The sequence below is a fragment of the Agelaius tricolor genome, unplaced genomic scaffold (assembly GCF_023055355.1).
Source record: "Agelaius tricolor isolate 1412-34295 unplaced genomic scaffold, bAgeTri1.0.p SCAF_7, whole genome shotgun sequence".
NCBI lineage: Eukaryota > Metazoa > Chordata > Aves > Passeriformes > Icteridae > Agelaius > Agelaius tricolor.
Window position 1 is genome coordinate 118,099 of NW_027269267.1, and position 18,491 is coordinate 136,589.

At 67.6% G+C, this 18,491-nt stretch overlaps 3 protein-coding genes across 8 annotated transcripts; 2 read left to right on the top strand and 1 right to left on the bottom strand.

Annotated features, from left to right (window-relative positions):
* Positions 1 to 23: 23 nt before the first annotated feature.
* Positions 24 to 9,667, top strand: RRP8 (ribosomal RNA processing 8). 3 transcript variants are annotated; one of them, XM_071429979.1, is made up of 18 exons: positions 24 to 268; positions 345 to 505; positions 582 to 987; positions 1,187 to 1,316; positions 1,583 to 1,689; positions 1,789 to 1,885; positions 4,045 to 4,224; positions 4,540 to 4,854; positions 5,236 to 5,318; positions 5,654 to 5,792; positions 6,096 to 6,230; positions 6,324 to 6,447; positions 6,521 to 6,657; positions 7,348 to 7,461; positions 7,692 to 7,873; positions 7,980 to 8,205; positions 8,818 to 9,028; positions 9,231 to 9,667. In XM_071429979.1, exons 1-18 carry the CDS (start codon positions 204 to 206, stop codon positions 9,497 to 9,499), a joined length of 3,081 nt encoding a protein of 1,026 aa, XP_071286080.1. In that variant the 5' UTR covers positions 24 to 203; the 3' UTR covers positions 9,500 to 9,667. The 3 variants fall into 3 exon arrangements, with proteins under 3 accessions (XP_071286080.1, XP_071286078.1, XP_071286079.1); XM_071429977.1 differs by lacking the exons at positions 24 to 268; positions 345 to 505; positions 582 to 987; ... (1 more) ...; positions 1,583 to 1,689; positions 1,789 to 1,885 and adding an exon at positions 2,740 to 2,941; XM_071429978.1 differs by lacking the exons at positions 24 to 268; positions 345 to 505; positions 582 to 987; ... (2 more) ...; positions 1,789 to 1,885; positions 4,540 to 4,854 and adding an exon at positions 2,741 to 2,941.
* Positions 9,668 to 10,047: 380 nt separating this feature from the next.
* Positions 10,048 to 11,080, bottom strand: TIMM10B (translocase of inner mitochondrial membrane 10B). Its single transcript, XM_071429991.1, has 3 exons — positions 10,942 to 11,080; positions 10,590 to 10,685; positions 10,048 to 10,519 (listed from the first exon to the last, which is right to left on the bottom strand). The coding sequence occupies exons 1-3, from the start codon at positions 10,978 to 10,980 to the stop codon at positions 10,313 to 10,315; spliced, it is 342 nt and encodes a 113-aa protein (XP_071286092.1). The 5' UTR covers positions 10,981 to 11,080; the 3' UTR covers positions 10,048 to 10,312.
* On the top strand, positions 11,026 to 16,595 carry ARFIP2 (ARF interacting protein 2). Of its 4 annotated transcripts, none has more exons than XM_071429986.1 (8): positions 11,026 to 11,161; positions 12,001 to 12,108; positions 12,199 to 12,307; positions 13,732 to 13,847; positions 14,105 to 14,326; positions 14,627 to 14,784; positions 14,864 to 15,038; positions 15,372 to 16,595. In XM_071429986.1, exons 2-8 carry the CDS (start codon positions 12,010 to 12,012, stop codon positions 15,525 to 15,527), a joined length of 1,035 nt encoding a protein of 344 aa, XP_071286087.1. In that variant the 5' UTR covers positions 11,026 to 11,161; positions 12,001 to 12,009; the 3' UTR covers positions 15,528 to 16,595. The 4 variants fall into 4 exon arrangements, with proteins under 4 accessions (XP_071286087.1, XP_071286088.1, XP_071286086.1 ...); XM_071429987.1 differs by lacking the exon at positions 11,026 to 11,161 and adding an exon at positions 13,137 to 13,247 and having other exon boundaries at positions 11,982 to 12,108; XM_071429985.1 differs by lacking the exon at positions 11,026 to 11,161 and having other exon boundaries at positions 11,982 to 12,108.
* Positions 16,596 to 18,491: the final 1,896 nt, after the last annotated feature.

The following is an 18,491-nucleotide window of genomic DNA, read 5'->3' on the forward strand; positions in this document are numbered from 1 at the left end:
GGGAGCGCGCTCAGGCGGGCCGGACGCGGGTACGGGGCGTGCCAGGACTGACCGGGGGCGCGGCTCCCGGCCGGGGCGGAGCGGGCCGCCCGCGGCACCGCCCGTGCAGCCCAGGCCCCCTCCCGGTCCGCCGGGCCGCGAGGAGGGGCTGTTCCCGCGGCGGGAGCACGTGCGTCCCGGTACCGAGCGAGGGTCCCCGCTCCATGTTCGCGGAGCAGGGCTGGGACGATGCAGCGGAGCCGCTGCCCCGGAGGGCCCGGGCCGGCCGGTAAGCGGGCGGTGCGAGGGCGGCGGGCCGGGCCAGTCCCGGGCGCGGGGACGTTACCGGGGCCCGCTCTGCACAGGACCCCCGGAAAGAGGCGGCTGCCCGGGACCCCTCGGGACGGTGAGGCGGCGCGGAAGCGGCCCCGGAAGCGGAAGAAGGCCGGCGGGCCGCGGGCCGCGGCGGGGGAACTCCCGGCCGGTCCCGACGAGCCCCGGCAGACTGGGCAGCGGCCGGACACAGGTACCGGGACGGCGCCGGGGCCCGGCGGGCAGGGGAGAGCCGCCTCCGCACCCTGACCCCCTCTCGATACCCCCAGACGGCGCGGCTGAGCCGGCGGAGGAGCCCGGGGAGCCGGCGGGACTGAGCCGTCGGCAGCGGCGGAACCGGCAGAAGCGGCAGCGGCAGCAGGAGCCGCCGGCGGGGTCGGACGGGGAGCGGGGCTCCGGGCCGGGCCCCCCGGACCCGCCGGGCCCCGCGGAGGCTCCGCCGGAGCCGCGCTCAGGCCGCGCGGCCGCGCTCCGCGCGCGGATGGAGGAGCGGCTGCTCGGCGCCCGGTTCCGCTACCTGAACCAGCAGCTCTACACCGGCAGCAGCCGGGACGCGGCGCGGCTCTTCCGCGACGACCCCGCCGCTTTCCACCTCTACCACCGCGGCTTCGAGCGACAGGTGCGGCGCTGGCCCGAGCGCCCGGTGCAGCGCATCGTGCGCTACCTGCGCCGCCGGTGAGCGGGGCCTGGCGGGAACATGGACCGGGGGGCCGGGAGCGGGGCCAGGGGCTGAACGGAGAGCCGGGGAGCGGTGGGGCCCGTGAGTGATCGGGGGACCGGGAGCTATCGGGGGACCGGGAGCGATCGGGGGCTCGGGAGCGATGGGGACAAGGCGCCGGGCCCGGCCGCTCTGAGCCCGCCGTCCGTGCCCCAGCCCCGCGTCGCTGGTGGTGGCGGATTTTGGCTGCGGGGACTGCACGCTGGCCGCCAGCGTCAAGAACCAGGTGCACTGCTTCGACCTGGTGCCACTGAGCCCGCGGGTCACCGTCTGTGACATGGCCAAGGTACGGGGCACCCCCGGGGCAGGGAGGGTGAGCAGGCGGGACCGTGACCCCGAGGGTCCCGTGCGGGCTGGGGGAAGCACGGTGTGTCTGCTCGAAAGCTGGGTCTGTGCCTGGGGCACAGCTGAATCCACGAGTCTGGGCAGTCCGGGGCGAGTCCCTGCCCCATCAACATCGCCATCCTCCTCCTCCTGCTCCCGGGGGTGTGCAGAGCGACTTCCAGGCCAAGTCATCTTCCTCCTCCTCCGGGGCTGTCCCGGGGTGGGCAGGTGCCGCTGGCGGCTGAGGCGGTGGATGTGGCCGTGTTCTGCCTGGCGCTGATGGGCACCAACCTGCAGGAGATCCTGGGAGAGGCCAACCGTGTGCTCAAGCTCGGGTAGGCAGAAGTCCTGGGGCAATGGGGGATTGGGGCAGGGCTGCTGAGCGGTGTCCTGGGGGTGCCTGGGCACCCTGCTCAGAGCTCAAGTGACCGCAGGGGGACCCTGCTGGTGGCCGAGGTGGCCAGCCGCTTCGAGGACACCCGTGCCTTCCTGAGGGCCATGACGCAGCTGGGCTTCAAGACCGTCTCCAAGGTGTGAGCCCTAGGGCTGGGCACTGGGAGCATCAGGAACCAGGGAGCCCAGTGAAGGGGTCCAGGGAGGGGGTGTCCTGAGGCCAGCCTGGTGTGGAGCAGACCAGGGGTTGGTGAAAGTAGATGGGGGTGGAAGGCATTGGTGCATGAGGGACTGCAGATGGGAGAATGGGGGATGCATATGCACAGGGGTGGAGCCCTGGGGGAAGGTTTGGGGGACCGTGGGGGCACGCTGTGGCAGTTTGGGACACAGCTTGGGTGGGGTGCTAGGGCTGGGGAGGGGATGAGGGGGGCCTGGAGTGCACTGGGATTGCTGTGCAGGGCTTGGAGGTGGGCGTGTAGCCCAGGAGGGGCTTGGGGGTCCTGGGGCCTGGAGGAATTGTGGTGTGGGGTTGGTGATGGGTGTGTTGGGCATTTAGAGAAGTGTGCTGGGGGCTGGGGTACTCAGGCAGCACAAGGGCTTTGGAGCCAGGGTCTGGGCACAGTGGGTGTCTAGAAGGAGGCAGGGGGGGATGCGGGGTTCTCTGAGACGGCATTGAGTGGTGCTGGAGGGCTGGGAGTTCCGGGGCTATGGTGATGATGGGGGCTCCGGGCTGCCGGTAACAGAGTCGGGTGTCCCTGCGCCCCCAGGACCTCTCCAGCTCCTATTTCTACGTGTTGGAGTTCACCAAGACGGGCCCGGCCCGGCCCGGCCCCGCTCCCGGGCTGCGCCTGCGGCCGTGTCTGTACAAGCGCCGGTGACCGGAGCGCCGGGACGGGGCGGGGGCGCGCCGGGGTGGGGGCGGGGCCACTGCCGATGGTCCCGCCCCCTGGGCGCAATCACCAATAAAGCCGCTGCTTTCTCACAGCTACGCCTGCGCGTCTGGGGGGCGGGGCCGCGCCTGCGCGGTGCGGTCGGGCCTGCGCGGCGGCAGCGCCCGGGACCGGTGCCGGGATGTCGGGGCCGGGCCCCGCTGGGGCCAAGCTCGACATCAACCGCGCCGGTGTGGCCGAGCTGGAGGGTGCCCTCAGCGGCATCGGCCGCCGCCGTGCCCGCGGTATCGTCCGCAAGAGAGAGGTGCGGGGGGGGGGGCGGTCCAGGGAGCGGCGGGGACGGCACCCCGCGCTGAGCGACCCGGGCCGGGACGCCGAGGCGGGGATGGCCGTGGCGGTGTCGGTCCCGGGGCGGGGGCCGCGGGAGGAGTGCGGGGGCGACAGCGCTGTTTCCGTGCTGGTAGCCGGGGCAGGTGGGGGGCCGGGATCCCCGAGTCCCGCCCCGAGCTTGCGGGGCCGGGCGAGCGCAGCCGCCCCGGTGCTGCCGGGTCCCGGCAGCGCCTCGAGCCGAGCGGGGAACCGAGGGAACGGGCGGGACTGGCCCCGCACCCCGACGGCTTCCGAGCGCCGTCAGCGGCGATGGCGGGGCGCGACCCTGCGGCGAGTGGTGCCCCGGTCGGGGGCAGAGGGAGCGGCACCGCGGGCCCAGCCCGGCGGGCGCGGCAGCGGCAGCCGTGCCCTGGTGCCACAGGGATGGGCAGCGCCGCGGCCGGGCGAGGCAGGGCTGGGAGCGCTTGGCATGTTCGGGGCTCGAAGAGGAGGTAGAGGGGCGGATGTCCAAGCGCTGTGGACACGTACGCTCGGGAACACCGGGAGGCGGGAGGGCAGAAACAGGCGATACAACGGGAGGGTGGTCTGGAGCAGGACCTGTCTCGGGCGGTGCTGCTACTGCAGCCCTTTGTGGGGAGCAGCAGCAGCACCGTCCGACGAGCCCTGTCGCGTCAGAAGGGCCAGTCGGGCCCTTCCCGGGCTCGCTGTCTGTCGAGTCCTGCCCCAGCACAGCCCGGCCCGCTGGATTCCTCCCCTGGAGGGCGCTCCGGTAGCCGTGTAGGGTGACGGGAGGCAGCTGATCCCCGATCGGGGCCGGGCAGTGCCCAGGGTCCCGCGGGACAGTGGGTGCCTCGTATATGTGCATCTGTGCGTGTCCAGCTGTTCCCCTGCCCTGGAGCTGCAGCCTCGCTCCCTATCCAGCTCATCTGGGGGCACAGTGCTCCTGCCCCAGCTGGCAGCTTTGGGGTGCTGCCCCCCTTTCACAGCGCTGTGACTCTTCCCCACGGGGCCACTTGGGCAGGGGGCTCTGGGAGCAGGAGGGATTCTGTTCTGGGCAGGGCTGACTTCCCTCCGCAGGAGCTGAAGGGCTTCACTTGCTTGGATGACCTGCTGCACGTCAAGGGCATTACCACACGCATCCTGGAGCTCAACAGCCAGCGCATGACGTGCCGGCGCTGCCCCGGCCCCGAGGGGCCCCCACGGGCCAGCCCCGCTCCCCTGGGGGACAGCGAGGACCACAGGGCACCTGCGGCACAGGTAGGTGCAAAAGGGTTCCTGCTGCCAGGTGTGGGGATAAGGGACGAGGTCTGGCTCTGGGGAGCTCAGGGGAAGCTCGTGGCGAGTAGACAGAGCTGCACTGGAGGATTGTGGAGGAGCTCGTGGTTGTGGTTGCCCTACAGCCCCCACAGTGCTGTTGGGTGGAGCCCCTGTGCTGCAGGGCCGTGGCTCCTACTGGCAGCGATCCAGCAGCACTCCCAGCCCCTGCCCTGCTCCTGGTCTCCAGCAGGAGTCTGGAGGTCTGTCCAAGGCTGGTGCAGAGTCAGCCCTGCTCCCTGCCTTTTCCCTGCTCAGGTGGTGGCTGAGGAGGAGGAAGAGGAGGAGGAGGAGGAGGCCCCAGGGCCCTGGGAGCCGGAGCGCCCCTGGAAGGGTACCCCCAGGTCCGGAGCAGACCCTGATGGTTCTGGGGGGCGGGGAGCACAGGAGCCCCCCAGGTCCACCAGGGAGGAGGAGGAGGAAGAAGAGGAGGAGGAGGAGGAAGGGAGCTGCTGCAGCGAGGAGGGGGAAGACAGCAGCAACGTCTACCTGTACTACACGCTGGGAGAGCGGTGGATTGACTACCTGCAGCGCACTGGGGACGGGGGGCTGCTGCGGCACCTGCGCCCCAAGGTGCCGGGGGCTGGGGCTCCGTGGGGCCTGGCTGCTGGGCCTGGGGAAGGAGATGCTGCCCCAGTCCCCATGCAGACCCCTGGCCTGTGTGGGGGTCCTGGGTCACAGGGTGGGGGAAGGAGGTGCTGCCCTGGTCCCCAACCCTCGCTGGCCCTGGTGCAGCCCCCCTGCCATGTGTAGGGATCCTTTGTTGCTGTAGGGACCCTGAAGGGAGAAAGCAGGAGCAGGTGGGGGTCTGCCCCATAGCTCTGGGCAGGGGGCCTGCAGGGGTTGGTTTTGGCTGGGTGGCCTGTAGGGGTCCACAAGGATCTGCTGTGGGCAGGGGGTCTGCAAGGGTCTGCTTGGGTTTCTCCAGCCCCTCCAACCTGCTGTGTCCCACAGATGAAGCGGAAGTCAGAGAATGGGCCGGATGGCCGGGCCTTGTCCCCCGGGAAGAAGCTGTGCAAGGGCTCTGACTATGGCAGGTGAGGGGTAGGGGGGCTCTGAGTGCAGCTGGTGAAGGGGGTCCTGTGTGCTGGGGCAGCACATGGCTCCTGCTGCCCTCCCCAGGAGGATGGTGGAGCCACTTGGGTTGAGCAGGGGTTGGCCCAGGGAGATGCAGCCCTGACCATTTGCCTGTCTACTGAGCAGGCTGGGCTGCATGGGGTCAGCAGGGTGGGAGCAAGGAGAAGGGGTCAGTGGGGTGGAGCTCCCACTGTCAGGAGCCAGTTCCAAGAGCCTTTGGAGCACCGTGGCCCGAAGCAGTGCTGGCATGTGCCAGCTGTGCCCTGGCCTCACCTGTGCCTGGTGTTTCTCCCAGGACACTGGGTCCCTGTACACCCAGCCCCACGACCACCTTTGGGGACCTGCGCAATGCCAAGGTGGGGCAGGCCCGGCGCCGGCACATCCCCCCTGTGGCCCCCCCACCTGAGCTACAGGACTGGCTCCGCACCTTCCAGGTATGGCTCGCCTGGTGGCTCCAGACAGCCTGGGTATGATGGGAGGGAGCCGACCCTGAGGGATCCCCGCTATGGGCAGGGGTTGGGGCCATAGTGGATTTTAGGTGGTTTTGTTTGTGTGAGGAAACACAGAGGAGGTTTCAGCCCTGGCCAGGTGTGGTGTCACCTGTCACACAGCACCTGTGGCCCACCAAACTCCCAGCCGCCTCAGGCTCCTGGCCTGGGACAAGAGGCCTGGCTGCCTGGGCTGTGGCTGGGCTAGCTGGGGACACAGAGCCGGGGTCACTGGGGTTCCCTCTGCAGCGCTGGAGCGGCCCAGAGAAGCTGCTGGCCCTGGATGAGCTCATTGACCGCTGCGAGCCGGCGCAGATCAAGTACATGATGCAGGTCATCGAGCCCCAGTTCCAGCGGGACTTCATCTCCCTGCTCCCCAAGGAGGTGAGTGAAGCTTGGGGACCAGGGCCTGGCCTGAGCCTGACACCCCCCCCGCCCCCCCCGGTGACCCCTCAGTGACCTTTATCCCCCCCACAGCTGGCCCTGTACGTCTTGTCTTTCCTGGAGCCACGGGACCTGCTCCGTGCAGCCCAGACGTGCCGCTACTGGAGGGTCCTGGCTGAGGACAATCTGCTCTGGAGGGAGAAGTGCCGTGAGGAGGGTGAGGGTCCTCCCGGGTGGGGAACAACCCCAGGCTTGACCCAGGTGAGGCAGCACCGTGTTGTCCCCTGCAGGGATCGAGGAGCCCCTGCACCTGCGGAAGCGGCGCCTGCTCAGCCCTGGGTTCATGTACAGCCCCTGGAAATTTGCCTTCCTGCGCCAGCACCGCATTGACATGAACTGGCGCAGCGGGGAGCTGCGGCCCCCCAAGGTGGGTCTGGCTGTCCCTGGGGACAGGCTCTGGGGAGCTGGGTGTCCAGCTGGGTCTGGCTGTCCCTGGGGACAGGCTCCAGGGAGCTGTGGTCCCCCAGGTGAGCCATGGAGAGCTGAGGGGCTGGTGGGGGTCCTTCTGGGGACAGAGCCCAGGTCACTGGTATGGGGAAGCTGGTACAGGATCTGCCACGGGGATCAGATCTGGCTTGCTCAGACCAGTGAGGGCAGCAGAAGTGAGGTCCCCTGGGCCTGGAGAAGGGGGTTCCTTCCTTTGCCCCTCTCCAAGGCCCCATGCAGGGCTGCAGCCAGCCCCAGCACCCAGAGAAGGTGCAGAGTCATAGGGCTCAACTGTGTTCTGTGCAGGGAGGGTCCCAGGACCCTGGTGATCTCTTCCTGGGGGTCCCTCCTGCCCCTGGGCAGAGTCCCCACCCACCACCCCTTCTCTTGCTGCTGGGTTCCTGAGCCCCCCACTCCCTGTTCTGTAACCCTTGCCCTTGAGCAGCTGCCAGACACACCTCACACCCCAGCTCTGCTGCCCTGCAGAACCATCAGGGGGTGCAAGTTATTTGGAGACCCGCTTGCCTTTCCTCCCCACAGCTCCTGCTGCCTTCTCACTGCTCATTGTGCTGGGGGGTCCTGCTGGCTGGGGGGACCACACTGCCCCCCACACACTCCTGCACTCCCACAGGTACTGAAGGGCCACGATGACCATGTGATCACCTGCCTGCAGTTCTGCGGGAATCGCATAGTAAGCGGTTCTGATGACAACACACTCAAAGTGTGGTCAGCTGTCACAGGGGAGGTGAGTGTCACTGTCACCAGGGAAGTGAGCGTGGCATTGTCACAGTGCCACAGGGGTTTGGGACAGGGACCATCTCCCTGTGCTGGGCACAGGGGGGGTTACACCCTGGCTCCTGGGGTCAGTTTGGGCCCTTTACAACAAGGACGTGGAGTTGTGCTGCTCCTCTGTGCTGTTTCAGGGGTGGGGAGCTGTGAGAGGGTCACCTGTCCCTCATGTCCTGTTCCCCACAGTGTGTGCAGACGCTGGTGGGCCACACCGGGGGGGTTTGGTCCTCCCAGATGAGGGACAGCATTGTCATCAGTGGCTCCACGGACCGCACACTGAAGGTGTGGAACGCGGACAGCGGCGAGTGCGTGCACACACTGTACGGGCACACCTCCACCGTGCGCTGCATGCACCTGCACGGCAACAGGTACAGCAGGGGCTGCGTGCTGCGCCAGGGGGCATAGCCACGGGGCTGGGGCTGCTCAGCCCAGCCTGCCCTGGCAGCTGGGCCCCAGGTGTCCCCTCCCCTGCAGGGTGGTGAGCGGCTCCCGGGATGCCACGCTGCGGCTCTGGGACATCGAGACGGGGCAGTGCCTGCACGTGCTGATGGGCCACGTGGCGGCCGTGCGCTGCGTCCAGTATGATGGCAACAAGGTGGTCAGCGGTGCCTACGACTACACAGTCAAGGTGTGGGACCCTGAGAGCGAGAGCTGCACCCACACACTGCAGGGGCACACCAACCGTGTCTACTCGCTGCAGGTACAGCCCTGTGTGCATCCCCTCCAGCTCCCCTGCCCTCCCTGCTCTCTCAGGTACAACCTTGCAGGTACATCCTGCCCCCCCTGCTCCCTCAGGTACAACCTCACAGGTACAACCTGCCCTCCCTGCTCCCTGCAGCTACAACCTGCCTTCCTGCTTGCTTGCCCTATCGCTCCCCTGCCTTCCAGTCATGGGCACAAGCTGTGCCAAAGGTCCCACGTGCTGTAGGGACAACTAGGCTGTGCCTGTGTCATGCGAGGCCCTGTGAGCTTTGCAGGGCCATGTGTGCCCTGAAGGGGATGTATCTGCCCTGCAAGGACATGGACCATGTTTGTGTCCTGTGGGGACAGTCTCTGCCCCCCTGACCCCACTTCCCACACACACATGCTGTGGGCAAATAATCCTCCATACCCCTTCCCTGGAGCATTTCTACAGTCCAAAAAAGCAAGACGTGTGTGAGCCTGTCTCATCTGCTGAACTGGGGTCTCTGGTGGTGCTGCTGGAACTGGGGGCGCTGTATCCCAAACCAGGGGATGTGAGAGCTGTGGGCTGCACCCCAAACCAGGGATGCTCCTGTCCTCGGTACTGAGCTGGGTCCCTTCTCTGTGGCAGTTTGATGGGACACACATCGTGAGCGGGTCCCTGGACACATCAATCCGCGTGTGGGATGTGGAGAGTGGGAACTGCCTGCACACGCTCATGGGGCACCAGTCCCTCACCAGCGGGATGGAGCTGCGCGACAACATCCTCGTGTCTGGCAATGCGGACTCCACCGTCAAGATCTGGGACATCAAGACGGGGCAATGCCTGCAGACTCTGCAGGGTGAGGGGATTGCTCACCCCCGGGGGGCAGCGGGGGAGTTCCCTGCACCAGGGGGCTGGCAAGGGGCAGCTCTCTCCCTTGGGGCTGGGCTGGCTGTGTCTGGGCACAGTGGTGTGTGTCCCTGAGGAGCCAGGGCTGGGTTGGTTCTGAGGTGCCATGTCACACAGTAGCCGGTGTGACACTCACGGGTGCCTCCCCCTAGGTCCCAGCAAGCACCAGAGTGCCGTCACCTGCCTGCAGTTCAGCTCCAAGTTCGTGGTGACCAGCTCGGACGACGGCACGGTGAAGCTGTGGGACCTCAAGACAGGGGAGTTTGTGCGGAACCTGGTGGCGCTGGAGAGCGGCGGCTCCGGGGGCGTGGTGTGGCGCATCCGCGCCTCCAACACCAAGCTGGTGTGTGCCGTGGGCAGCCGCAACGGCACCGAGGAGACCAAGCTGCTGGTGCTGGACTTTGACGTGGACCTGAAGTGACCCCGGCCAGTCCGGGGGTCCCGCGGGAGGGGTGGCCCCGGCGCAGGCGCTGGCCCCCGCGGGCAGGACAGAGGGAGCCCGGGCCAGGCCTTATTTATATGCGCGGGAGTGCCCGGCCGGGCTGCAGGAGCATGTTTTGTACACGGAATATATCACTTTATTTCTGTACTGGGGCTAGTGCTTACCTGCCCCAAGCCTGTCCGGGGCCGCAGCTGACACCCTCTGCCCAGGGGCTGCAGCAGGGAGAAGAGGGCAGGCTCTCCCAGGGACATGCACACACATGCCCTTAGCTGGTGGGCATGGGCCTGGCAGCACCTGGCATCTACCTCACACTGCCCTGAGTGCCCACTCTGCACCAGCCACGTGTAGCGAGAATGTTCAGGGCCCTACAGTGTCCCGGTGACCACGGGGCTCCTGCAGGGAGACTTGTGTCTCACATTTAGATGCAATTGCCCGCATTCCCTGTTGTGCCATGGGCTCCCCCCAGCACACAGAACAGGGAACAGAGGCCAGGTTCTGGTGCCCTCCCCACGTGTCACACTAAGCCATTACTGTGAAGACGTTTTATTGGTGCTCACAGTCTACTGCCCAGAAATCCACAACCAGGAGGGCTAGGGGAGCCTTCCCCCTGTTCCTGTGCCCCCATCCCTGGTGCCCAGCACAGCCCAGCAGCTGCTCGGGGCTCCCGGGGCCCAGCGCAGGTGCTGCTCCGGCCTGGGGCTCCATGCAGCAGGGGTGCAGCCGCTGGCCGGTGCGAGGCCGGGCTGCCGCCAGTCGCGTCTGACGGCCGCGGGGAGCTGCGGCCAGCTGCTGCTACACGCCGGCAGTGGGAGCGCCTTCTGCGGGCTCCGTGGGGCCCGGCGCCGGCTCAGGGGAGGCCGGTGGTCCGGACGGCCCCGCGGGAGCCCCGTGCTCGGCGGCGCGGCGCTGCAGAAGCGCGGGCACCAGCCCCACGTAGGTGCCCATCAGGCGGTGGTTGGCGCGGACCAGCCTGGCGGCGCAGCTGTCCAGGCACGACTCCTGCGGGGGACAGGGGGTCAGGGGCGGCGGACACCCGGCCTGCGGGCCCCGGGCGCCGTGCCCCGCTCACCTCGCGGCCCGTGAGAAGCCGGTAGTTGAGGTTGCAGACGCAGTGGCGGAAGCAGAGCTCGGTCATGCGGTTGTAGACCAGCAGGAAGTCCCGCAGCTGGGGAACAGGCGCGGGTCACACCGGGCAGACCGGGCCGGGACCCTCGACACCCACCGCGAGTCCCGGCCTGTCCCCTGGCCAGCCCGAGACGCCCGGGTCCCTTCCAGGACTCCGCCAGTTCTCCAGAGAACCCGGCACCTCGAGATCCCAGGGCCGGAGCCCCCGGGACACACCGGGACACACCACCGCACCCGGGACCTCCCATGAAGGCCTCGCGGGACATGCCGCCCCCCGCCCCTGGCCCGAGGCTTACGCTGCGGAGCTGCTGCCGGTGCTCGGCCGCCGGGTCCATCCCGGGCCCGGCCGGGCCCGGTCCCTCCGCACCCGCAGGACCACCCGGCGAACTCCCAGCACGTCACTTCCGCTCGACTCAGCGATGACGCCACTTCCGGGCTCTTGACGCCACTTTCGGCGCGTCCGGGCCGAAGCGGAGCGGGAGCGGCGCGGGGGGGCCCGGCGGGGCCGGGGCGCAGGTGGGGCTGGGCAGGGACCGGGCGGGGTAGAGCGGCCGCGGGGCCGGTGGAGCCGGGCCGGGACAGCCCCGGGAGCGAGGCCGGGGCCGCCGCCGCCCGGGGCCGGTTCCGGCAGGAGCGGCCCCCGGGGGTTCCCTCGGAGGTCGGTCCCGTCCCGGGGCCTTGCCGTGCGTGGCTGCGGACGGCTCCGTTCCGACGCTGCCCCCGCCAGCGCCGGAGGCTGTGGGACTGCGGGGCCGTTCTCCGGCGAGGATGGCCCTGGGCGGTGGCGGCCTCTGCCCGCGGGGTTGGACCCTGGAGCCGGGCCGGGCGCTGTGCCCGCCGGGAGGGGACAGGTCGCGGGTAACGGGCTCTCGGGAGCCCGCCCCGGGCCCCGCCTGCTCTGGAATGTGCCCGGACCGGTCCGAGCGCTGCGGGCCCCCCCCCGCGCTCCTGTGTACGTGGCTCCGGGCGCCCTCCTGGCCGGGGCCGTGCTGGGCGCCGCCAGCGCCGCTGTCCCGGGCAGGGTCAGCGGGGATCCCCAACGGGGTTTGTGAGCGGGAGCTCGGCGTGCGGCCCGAGGGGCGGGGGAGCCCGGCAGTCCTGGGCGCGATGGTGTGGGAGCCACGGTGGGGTCGGTGCCTCTGGGATGTGTCGCCCTGCGGGTCCGTTCCGGGAGCAGGGGTGTCCCGAGGGGCGGCCGGCCGGGCTGGGCAGCGGCTGCTCAGCGCCCGCGGCTGCCGATGCGGGCCCCTCCCTGCGCTGTAGCCTCCTGCTGTCCCAGCACGGCCCCGCGGGTGCTGCCGGTGCCCCGGCCGGGCCGAGGTCCTGGTCCCAGCGCCACGTCCATGTCCTTGCAGGCCCTGAGGATGTCGGACGGGATCCTGAGCAAGGCAGCCACCATGGAGATCCCCATAAGCAGCAACGGGGACACCAGCAGCCTGCCCGAGGACGATGGCCTGGAGCAGGTCCGGGGCTCGGGAAGCCCGGGGGTGTCTGGGGCTGTCCCAGGGCTGTGCTGTCTCTGCATCTCACCCACTGTGTCCTGTGCCCCCTAGGACCTGCAGCAGGTGATGGTGTCGGGACCCAACCTGAATGAGACCAGCATTGTGTCAGGCGGCTATGGGGGCACAGCCGAGGGCATCATCCCTACGGGCACCATCAAAGGTACTGGGGCTGCCTTGGGAGGGAGGGGGACCATCGTGGGACAGAAGGGCTCAGCTCCCCTCAGTGCCCCTGACTCATGACAAAGGGCTGTGCCACAGCCTAGCTGGGGTGTCACCTGGGGGGGCTCAGGTTCTGTGCAGGGGCAGCATGTGGGGCTGTGTACTGAGGCAGAGCAGGGGCTGCTGTCCCAGCTCCACTCTCCCTGGGTTGGGTGCTCCCCTATCACAGGGTGGGATCTCTGCTGGGAATTTCCATCCCTGTGGGATTCTGAGTCCCTGCTGTGCCAGAGGGTCCCAGGTCTGTCCTGGTCCTTGTGTAGTGGGAGCTCTGGAGTGTGCTGGGGATGAGGTGGCAGGCAGGGGGCCCCGAGCCCACACCCTACTGACCCCTTCTTGCAGGGCCAGCTGCGCTCTGCACCCCGGGAGACCTGGCACCACTGTCCTTGTTCCATGCAGACCTCTCCCTGAGGGTGCCCCAGGGCTTGAGGAGGGTCCGTGTGGGCAGAGAGGGCGAGTGCATGTGTGTGTGCTTCCCTGGAGCACTGCTGCTGCTGGCCCTGTGTCCCTCTGTCCCTGTGACACCAGGCCAGCCCAACCCTTGGGGTGCAGGGATTCCTGCCCAGGGGCAGTGGTGGGGGTGGTTCCTGGGCTGGGGGAGTCCATCTGTGTGGCTGTAGCCGTGTCTCTGGGTTCCAAGGCTCACCTGCTGCCGTCGCTCTCCCGCTGCCGCCCGCCCGCGCACTCGTCCCTGTCCCCTGCCCCCCGTCCCCTCTGCCCTGGCTACCCCACTGTCCCATACCCTGTGCCCCCCCTCCCGCTCGGCCCCGCAGCCCCCCCGTTTCCAGGCTCTCTTGTCCACCCTCACCCCCCCCGAGGAGCGTCGGTGCCCCCCAGCGCGCCCGCTGCCCGCAGGATGGCCCGCCCGGCCGCGGCTCCCGCAGGTATGGCGCCCCCCGAGGGACACTGGTGAGAGCCCCCGTGGTGGCTGAGTCATGGCCAGAGCCTGCTGCTGATCCTTGTGCTGGGACGGTGCTGAGAACAGCGCTGATGGGCCCAGGGGCTTAGAGGTGGCTCCTGGCCAGGGGGGCCCACTCTGCCCCTGAGCCCACCTGAGGCACTCCCAGTGCTGCTGGGCAGTGTTCCCCCTGTGTCCAGCCTGGTGAGGATGGGGCAGGGCCTGGTGCAAGCAGAAATGGCTGGGCTGGGGTCTGTGCCCCTGTGTGGGACCCTCAGGGGGGCTGGCAGGAGCAGGGTCCTCACCACAATGCCTGCGAGCCAGTGCTGGGCATGTGCCCAGAGCTAGGCATGCTGCTGTGGAAACAGCAGCTCCAGGACATAGGGCTCTGGAGGCTGGGGCTGCCCAGTCCCCATGGCTGCTGCCCTCCTGGAGCTGGTGCCAGGTTCCCATCCCTGTCCCTGTGCCAGGCCCTGGGCTGCACCCACCGCCCCCCGGACCCCCAGCTGGTGGAGAGGAGGTCGTGCGTGGCATTGCTGTTGAGAAGTTTGACATTGTCAAGAAGTGGGGGATCAACACCTACAAGGTGAGGGGACACTGGTGGGCCTTCCTGCCTCACTCCCACAAGCAGCTGCTCTCAGAGGGGTTTTGGGCACTCACATGTACCTTGGCCCCTGTCTCCCCCTGCTGCAGTGCACCAAGCAGCTGCTCTCAGAGGGGTTTGGGGGACTCACACGTGCTTTGGGGCCCCGTCTCCCCCTGCTGCAGTGCACCAAGCAGCTGCTCTCAGAGGGGTTTGGGGGACTCACACATGCTTTGGGGCCCCATCTCCCCCTGCTGCAGTGCACCAAGCAGCTGCTGTCGGAGCGGTTCGGCCGAGGGTCCCGCACGGTGGACCTGGAGCTGGAGACCCAGATCGAGCTGCTGCGGGAGACCAAGCGCAAGTACGAGAGCGTCCTGCACCTGGCACGGGCACTCACGGCCCACCTCTACAGCCTCGTGCAGACCCAGCATGCCCTGGGCGACGCCTTTGCTGACCTCAGCCAGAAATCCCCCGAGCTACAGGTGTGCCAGGGCTAGGGGGACACTGCAGTGAGGGCAGGGACACCTGGGCTGGGGGGAGCAGGGGTGGCTGGAGCTTGACCCTGGGGTTGTGGAGGTTAGGACTTGGGGAGTCACACTTGGGCACCAGGGCAGAAACACAATCTGCACAAGAGTGGATGTTGTGCTGCTGCTGGGCTGGGTGGTGCTGTGTCATGGTTGGCCTTGGTGGTCTCAGGGGGCTCTTCCCCCAGAATCCTTGATGGAGGGGAGTGGGGATGGGATCCGTGGCCCCTCACTGTGGCCCCATCCCTGTGTCCCCAGGAGGAGTTTGGGTACAATGCAGAGACACAGAAGCTGCTGTGCAAGAACGGGGAGACGCTGCTAGGCGCTGTCAACTTCTTTGTGTCCAGCATCAACACGCTGGTCAACAAGACCATGGAGGACACGCTCATGACAGTCAAGCAGTACGAGACAGCCAGGTGGGACAGGGGGCTTGGGAGGCTTGGGGCTCCTGGGCAGGCCTGGGGGCAGGCCTGTGATGGCAGGGATGCTGTGCAGGTTGGAGTATGACGCATACCGCACGGACCTGGAGGAGCTGAGCATGGGCCCGCGCGACGCTGGCGCCGTCAGCCGCCTGGATGCCGCCCAGAGCCAGTTCCAGAGCCACAAGGACAAGTACGAGAAGCTGCGGGCGGATGTGGCCATCAAGCTCAAATTCTTGGAGGAGAACAAGGTGGGTGCAGGGATGGGAGGTGCGGGGTGGGGATGGGGACACAGGAATGGGAGATGCAAGACAGAGGTGAGGCATGCAGAGATGGGGCACATGAGGAGGGGGGATTTGGGGCAGGGATGGGGGGAAGTGCAGGGTTAGGAGGCACAGGGATAGGGTCACTGCAGGGATTTGACAGCCACACTGGATTTGTCACTCAAGGACACGAATTGGGTGGAACAGGCAGTGCAGAGGGAGAGCAGTGGCACTCGGGGGGTCTCAGAGGGCTTTCCAACCCCTTTTCTGTGCTGCTGGGGTGGGCTCAGGCCCCCCCGGTCATGATCCCTCCCCTCCCAGATCAAGGTGATGCACAAGCAACTGCTGCTGTTCCACAATGCCATCTCTGCGTACTTTGCTGGGAACCAGCAGCAGCTTGAGCAGACCCTCAAGCAGTTCAACATCAAGCTCAAGACCCCCGGCGCCGAGAAGCCCTCCTGGCTGGAGGAGCAGTGAGCCCCCGTGCCCCCCCGGATGGAGGAGCACACATGGACCTCAGTTGTGGCCGGGGGCTCGTGGGGGCCACAGCCCAGGCCTGTCTTGGATGGGGGGGGGCCCCCAGGTGTGGGGAGCTGCCAGAGGGCTGGGTCCCCCCTCATCCCACAGCCCCTCCTCAGGGCAGGGTGCAGCAGCTCCTTGGCACAGACCCCACACAGCAGACAGCTGGAGCCCCCCTGCCCCTGACACTCCCAAGGGGGCTGGCTGAGTTGCTGCTCCCAGACACCCCACTCACCCTGGGGTGAGCCAGGACCTTCCACTGTCCCCCCTCTGCCTCCCCGGGGCAGGATGAGGGTGCACCCCTCCCAGGCCCACTGCCACTTCCCCCCAGGGAGCCCCCTGCCCTGTGGCACAGTGGAGCTGGGTGGGGGCAGCACCGGCACAGCCAGGCCCCCCTGTATTGAGGAGGGGCTGTGGGGCTGCACCTGGCACTCAGGGGGCTCCTGCTCTGCCTGCCAGTGCTAGGGACACCCCAGCCCCCTCCAGGCCATTCACAGGTTTTTCCAGCCTGGCTGCTCATGCACTCCTGATTCACAGGGGGCTGCACCCCCAAAGAACCCCTGCTTCCCCAACCGGGGCTGTGGCACCCTGGGCTGGGCTGGTGAGGGGTCCCTGTGCCCTGCTGCTCGTGGCAGGGGGAGTCGCTGGCCAGGCATAGGTCCCCTGGAACCCTGGGAGAGGACAGGGGGCTCCAAGCAGGGACCAAAGGTCAGTGGAGGCACAGGGGGTGCACGCGTATCCATGCGTGTCCGTGTGCGGGCACACGCGTGTCCCCGGACTGGGCACCTGTGCTGCACACGGGGGCTGGGGTCCCGGCCAGGGCCCACCCCCACCCCATGAGGGGCCCCCCGCTACCCCCGCACTTGGGCACTTTCTCCTGAGACAAAACTGTTGGTTTTTCTTGCTCATTAATTTAACTCATAATTTAATGTCGGGATCCGACTTCCCCCTGCCCCGCCCTGGTGACGGTCTGACCCCCCAAGCCCCTGACTTCTGTAAAACCCCAATAAATGGTACAGATCAGTGTGTGCTGAGCCACAGCGGGACAAGGAGGGGCTGCAGCTGCGGGCTGCGGCTGCCAGGGTGGGTGGGAGATGGGGGCATGAACCCCACAACAGTGAAGACCCTGATGGAGCCCTAGGGCAAGGGGGACTGGCTGCTACTTGTGGGGTCCCAGGCTTGGAAGGGGAATGAGCTGGAGCACGGGAGAGATGGCTCTGAGGGTGAGAGAGGGGCTTGGGGGGATCCTGCTTCCCCTCCGGCAAGGGGAGCCACCCCTTGCTCCAGCCCCATGGCACCAGCATGAACCAGGACCAGGTGGGAGTCAATGGGGACAGGATGGGGGGCACCACACGGGGAGGCTGGGTGGGATCGGCCTGGGGTTCCTGGCACCATCACCACTGTCCCACTGGTGTCACTGAGAGCTCGGGAGTCCCACAGGATGGATTCCCCTTCCCCAGGCCAGGCACTGGGGCTGGTGCCATCTGGTGCCCTCCTCCATTGCCCTTCAACCTATTCCTACTCTAGGAATTGTATTTGTCCAATTTCTGCTCCCCTGGGGCTCCTGGACACCCCCCAGGACACTCACTGGCCCCTGGGACACTGCCTTCAGAAGATTCCCAGCCCTCCTGAACCTTCCTCCTGGACATCCTCTCCCTCTGCCCCCTGGAACACTGAAACCCTCCCATGGGGTCCTGCCACTCCCCAGACATGGATGTGAGCAATCCCTGGCCATGCTGAGCTGCTGGGCTCGGGTGGGTGTCTGCCCCCAAGGGATGAGAGCTGTTCCAGGTGCCTGCTCTGTGCCCCCAGGCCCATCCTCCAGGTCCTGTGGGATACTGGGGAAGGACCCAGGATCTCTGTGGGGAGGAAGAGCTGATGGAGGTGAGGATGGAGGTCGTTGGTGGAGGGGAGCCCCCGTGCTGCTCCCGTGCTGCAGGTGTCCCAGCAGCTGATCCCCACCGTGCTGCAGGTGTCCCAGCAGGTGATTCCCACCGTGCTGCAGGTGTCCCAGCAGGTGATTCCCACCGTGCTGCAGGTGTCCCAGCAGGTGTCCCAGCAGGTGATTCCCACCGTGCTGCAGGTGGGACACGCGAAGCCTCAGCCCCCACTGCTATGTCTGGGGGTGCTGGCTGTGAGTGGGGGGTCCTGGAGGTGGGTCCCGTGTTCCAGGGCAGGTCACCCCCATCACCCTCATCATCATCATCCCTGCTCCTGGGGCACTGTGATGGCTGCACAACCAGGTCTGGCCTGGCTGCGGAACCCTCCAGACACTGAGGCCAAGGTGGAGGGGCAGGGAACCATGCTGGGGCCCCCCATGTGGATTTGGACAGATTTACTGGGGGGCTGGTTCATGGCAGAGCTCTGGCTCCATCCTGGAGCTGATGGGTCTCCCTGATGAGTCCCCAAATGTGCTGGGCTGGGTCAGCACCTTCCTGTCCCTGTGGCCATCATCCCCCCATGGCCCAGTCCAGCAGTGACCTGGCTGGGGATAGGGGCACCTCCTCTGTACCTCTGGAGCTCCAGCTCTGCCAGGATGCCCTGTCCAAGACCTGCCTCACCCAAAGGAGGCAGCCGGGAGCTGCTGGAATTCCCGGGAAGCTGCAGCAGGTGGGCTCGATGCCACGTCCTGAACAGGGTGGGGGGGGCACCAGCTGATGGGGGGGATGGTAATGAGGGGGGTCCCACGTGGAGGAGGAGCTGTGGCAGCTGGCAGGTGGGAAGAAGCGTGGGGTTCCTAAAAACTGAGGGGCTGGGGTGGGCCTACTGTGCTCTGGTTTTAGTCCTATCCCCCCCTTTATAAACCCCTTTGTACCCGGCCTGTACCTCCTTTATACCACCCCTCTATAACCGCTATGTTACACCTCTTTTTACCTGTGCATCCCCCTCGCCGCCCTTTATACCCACCTGTTCGCCTTGACC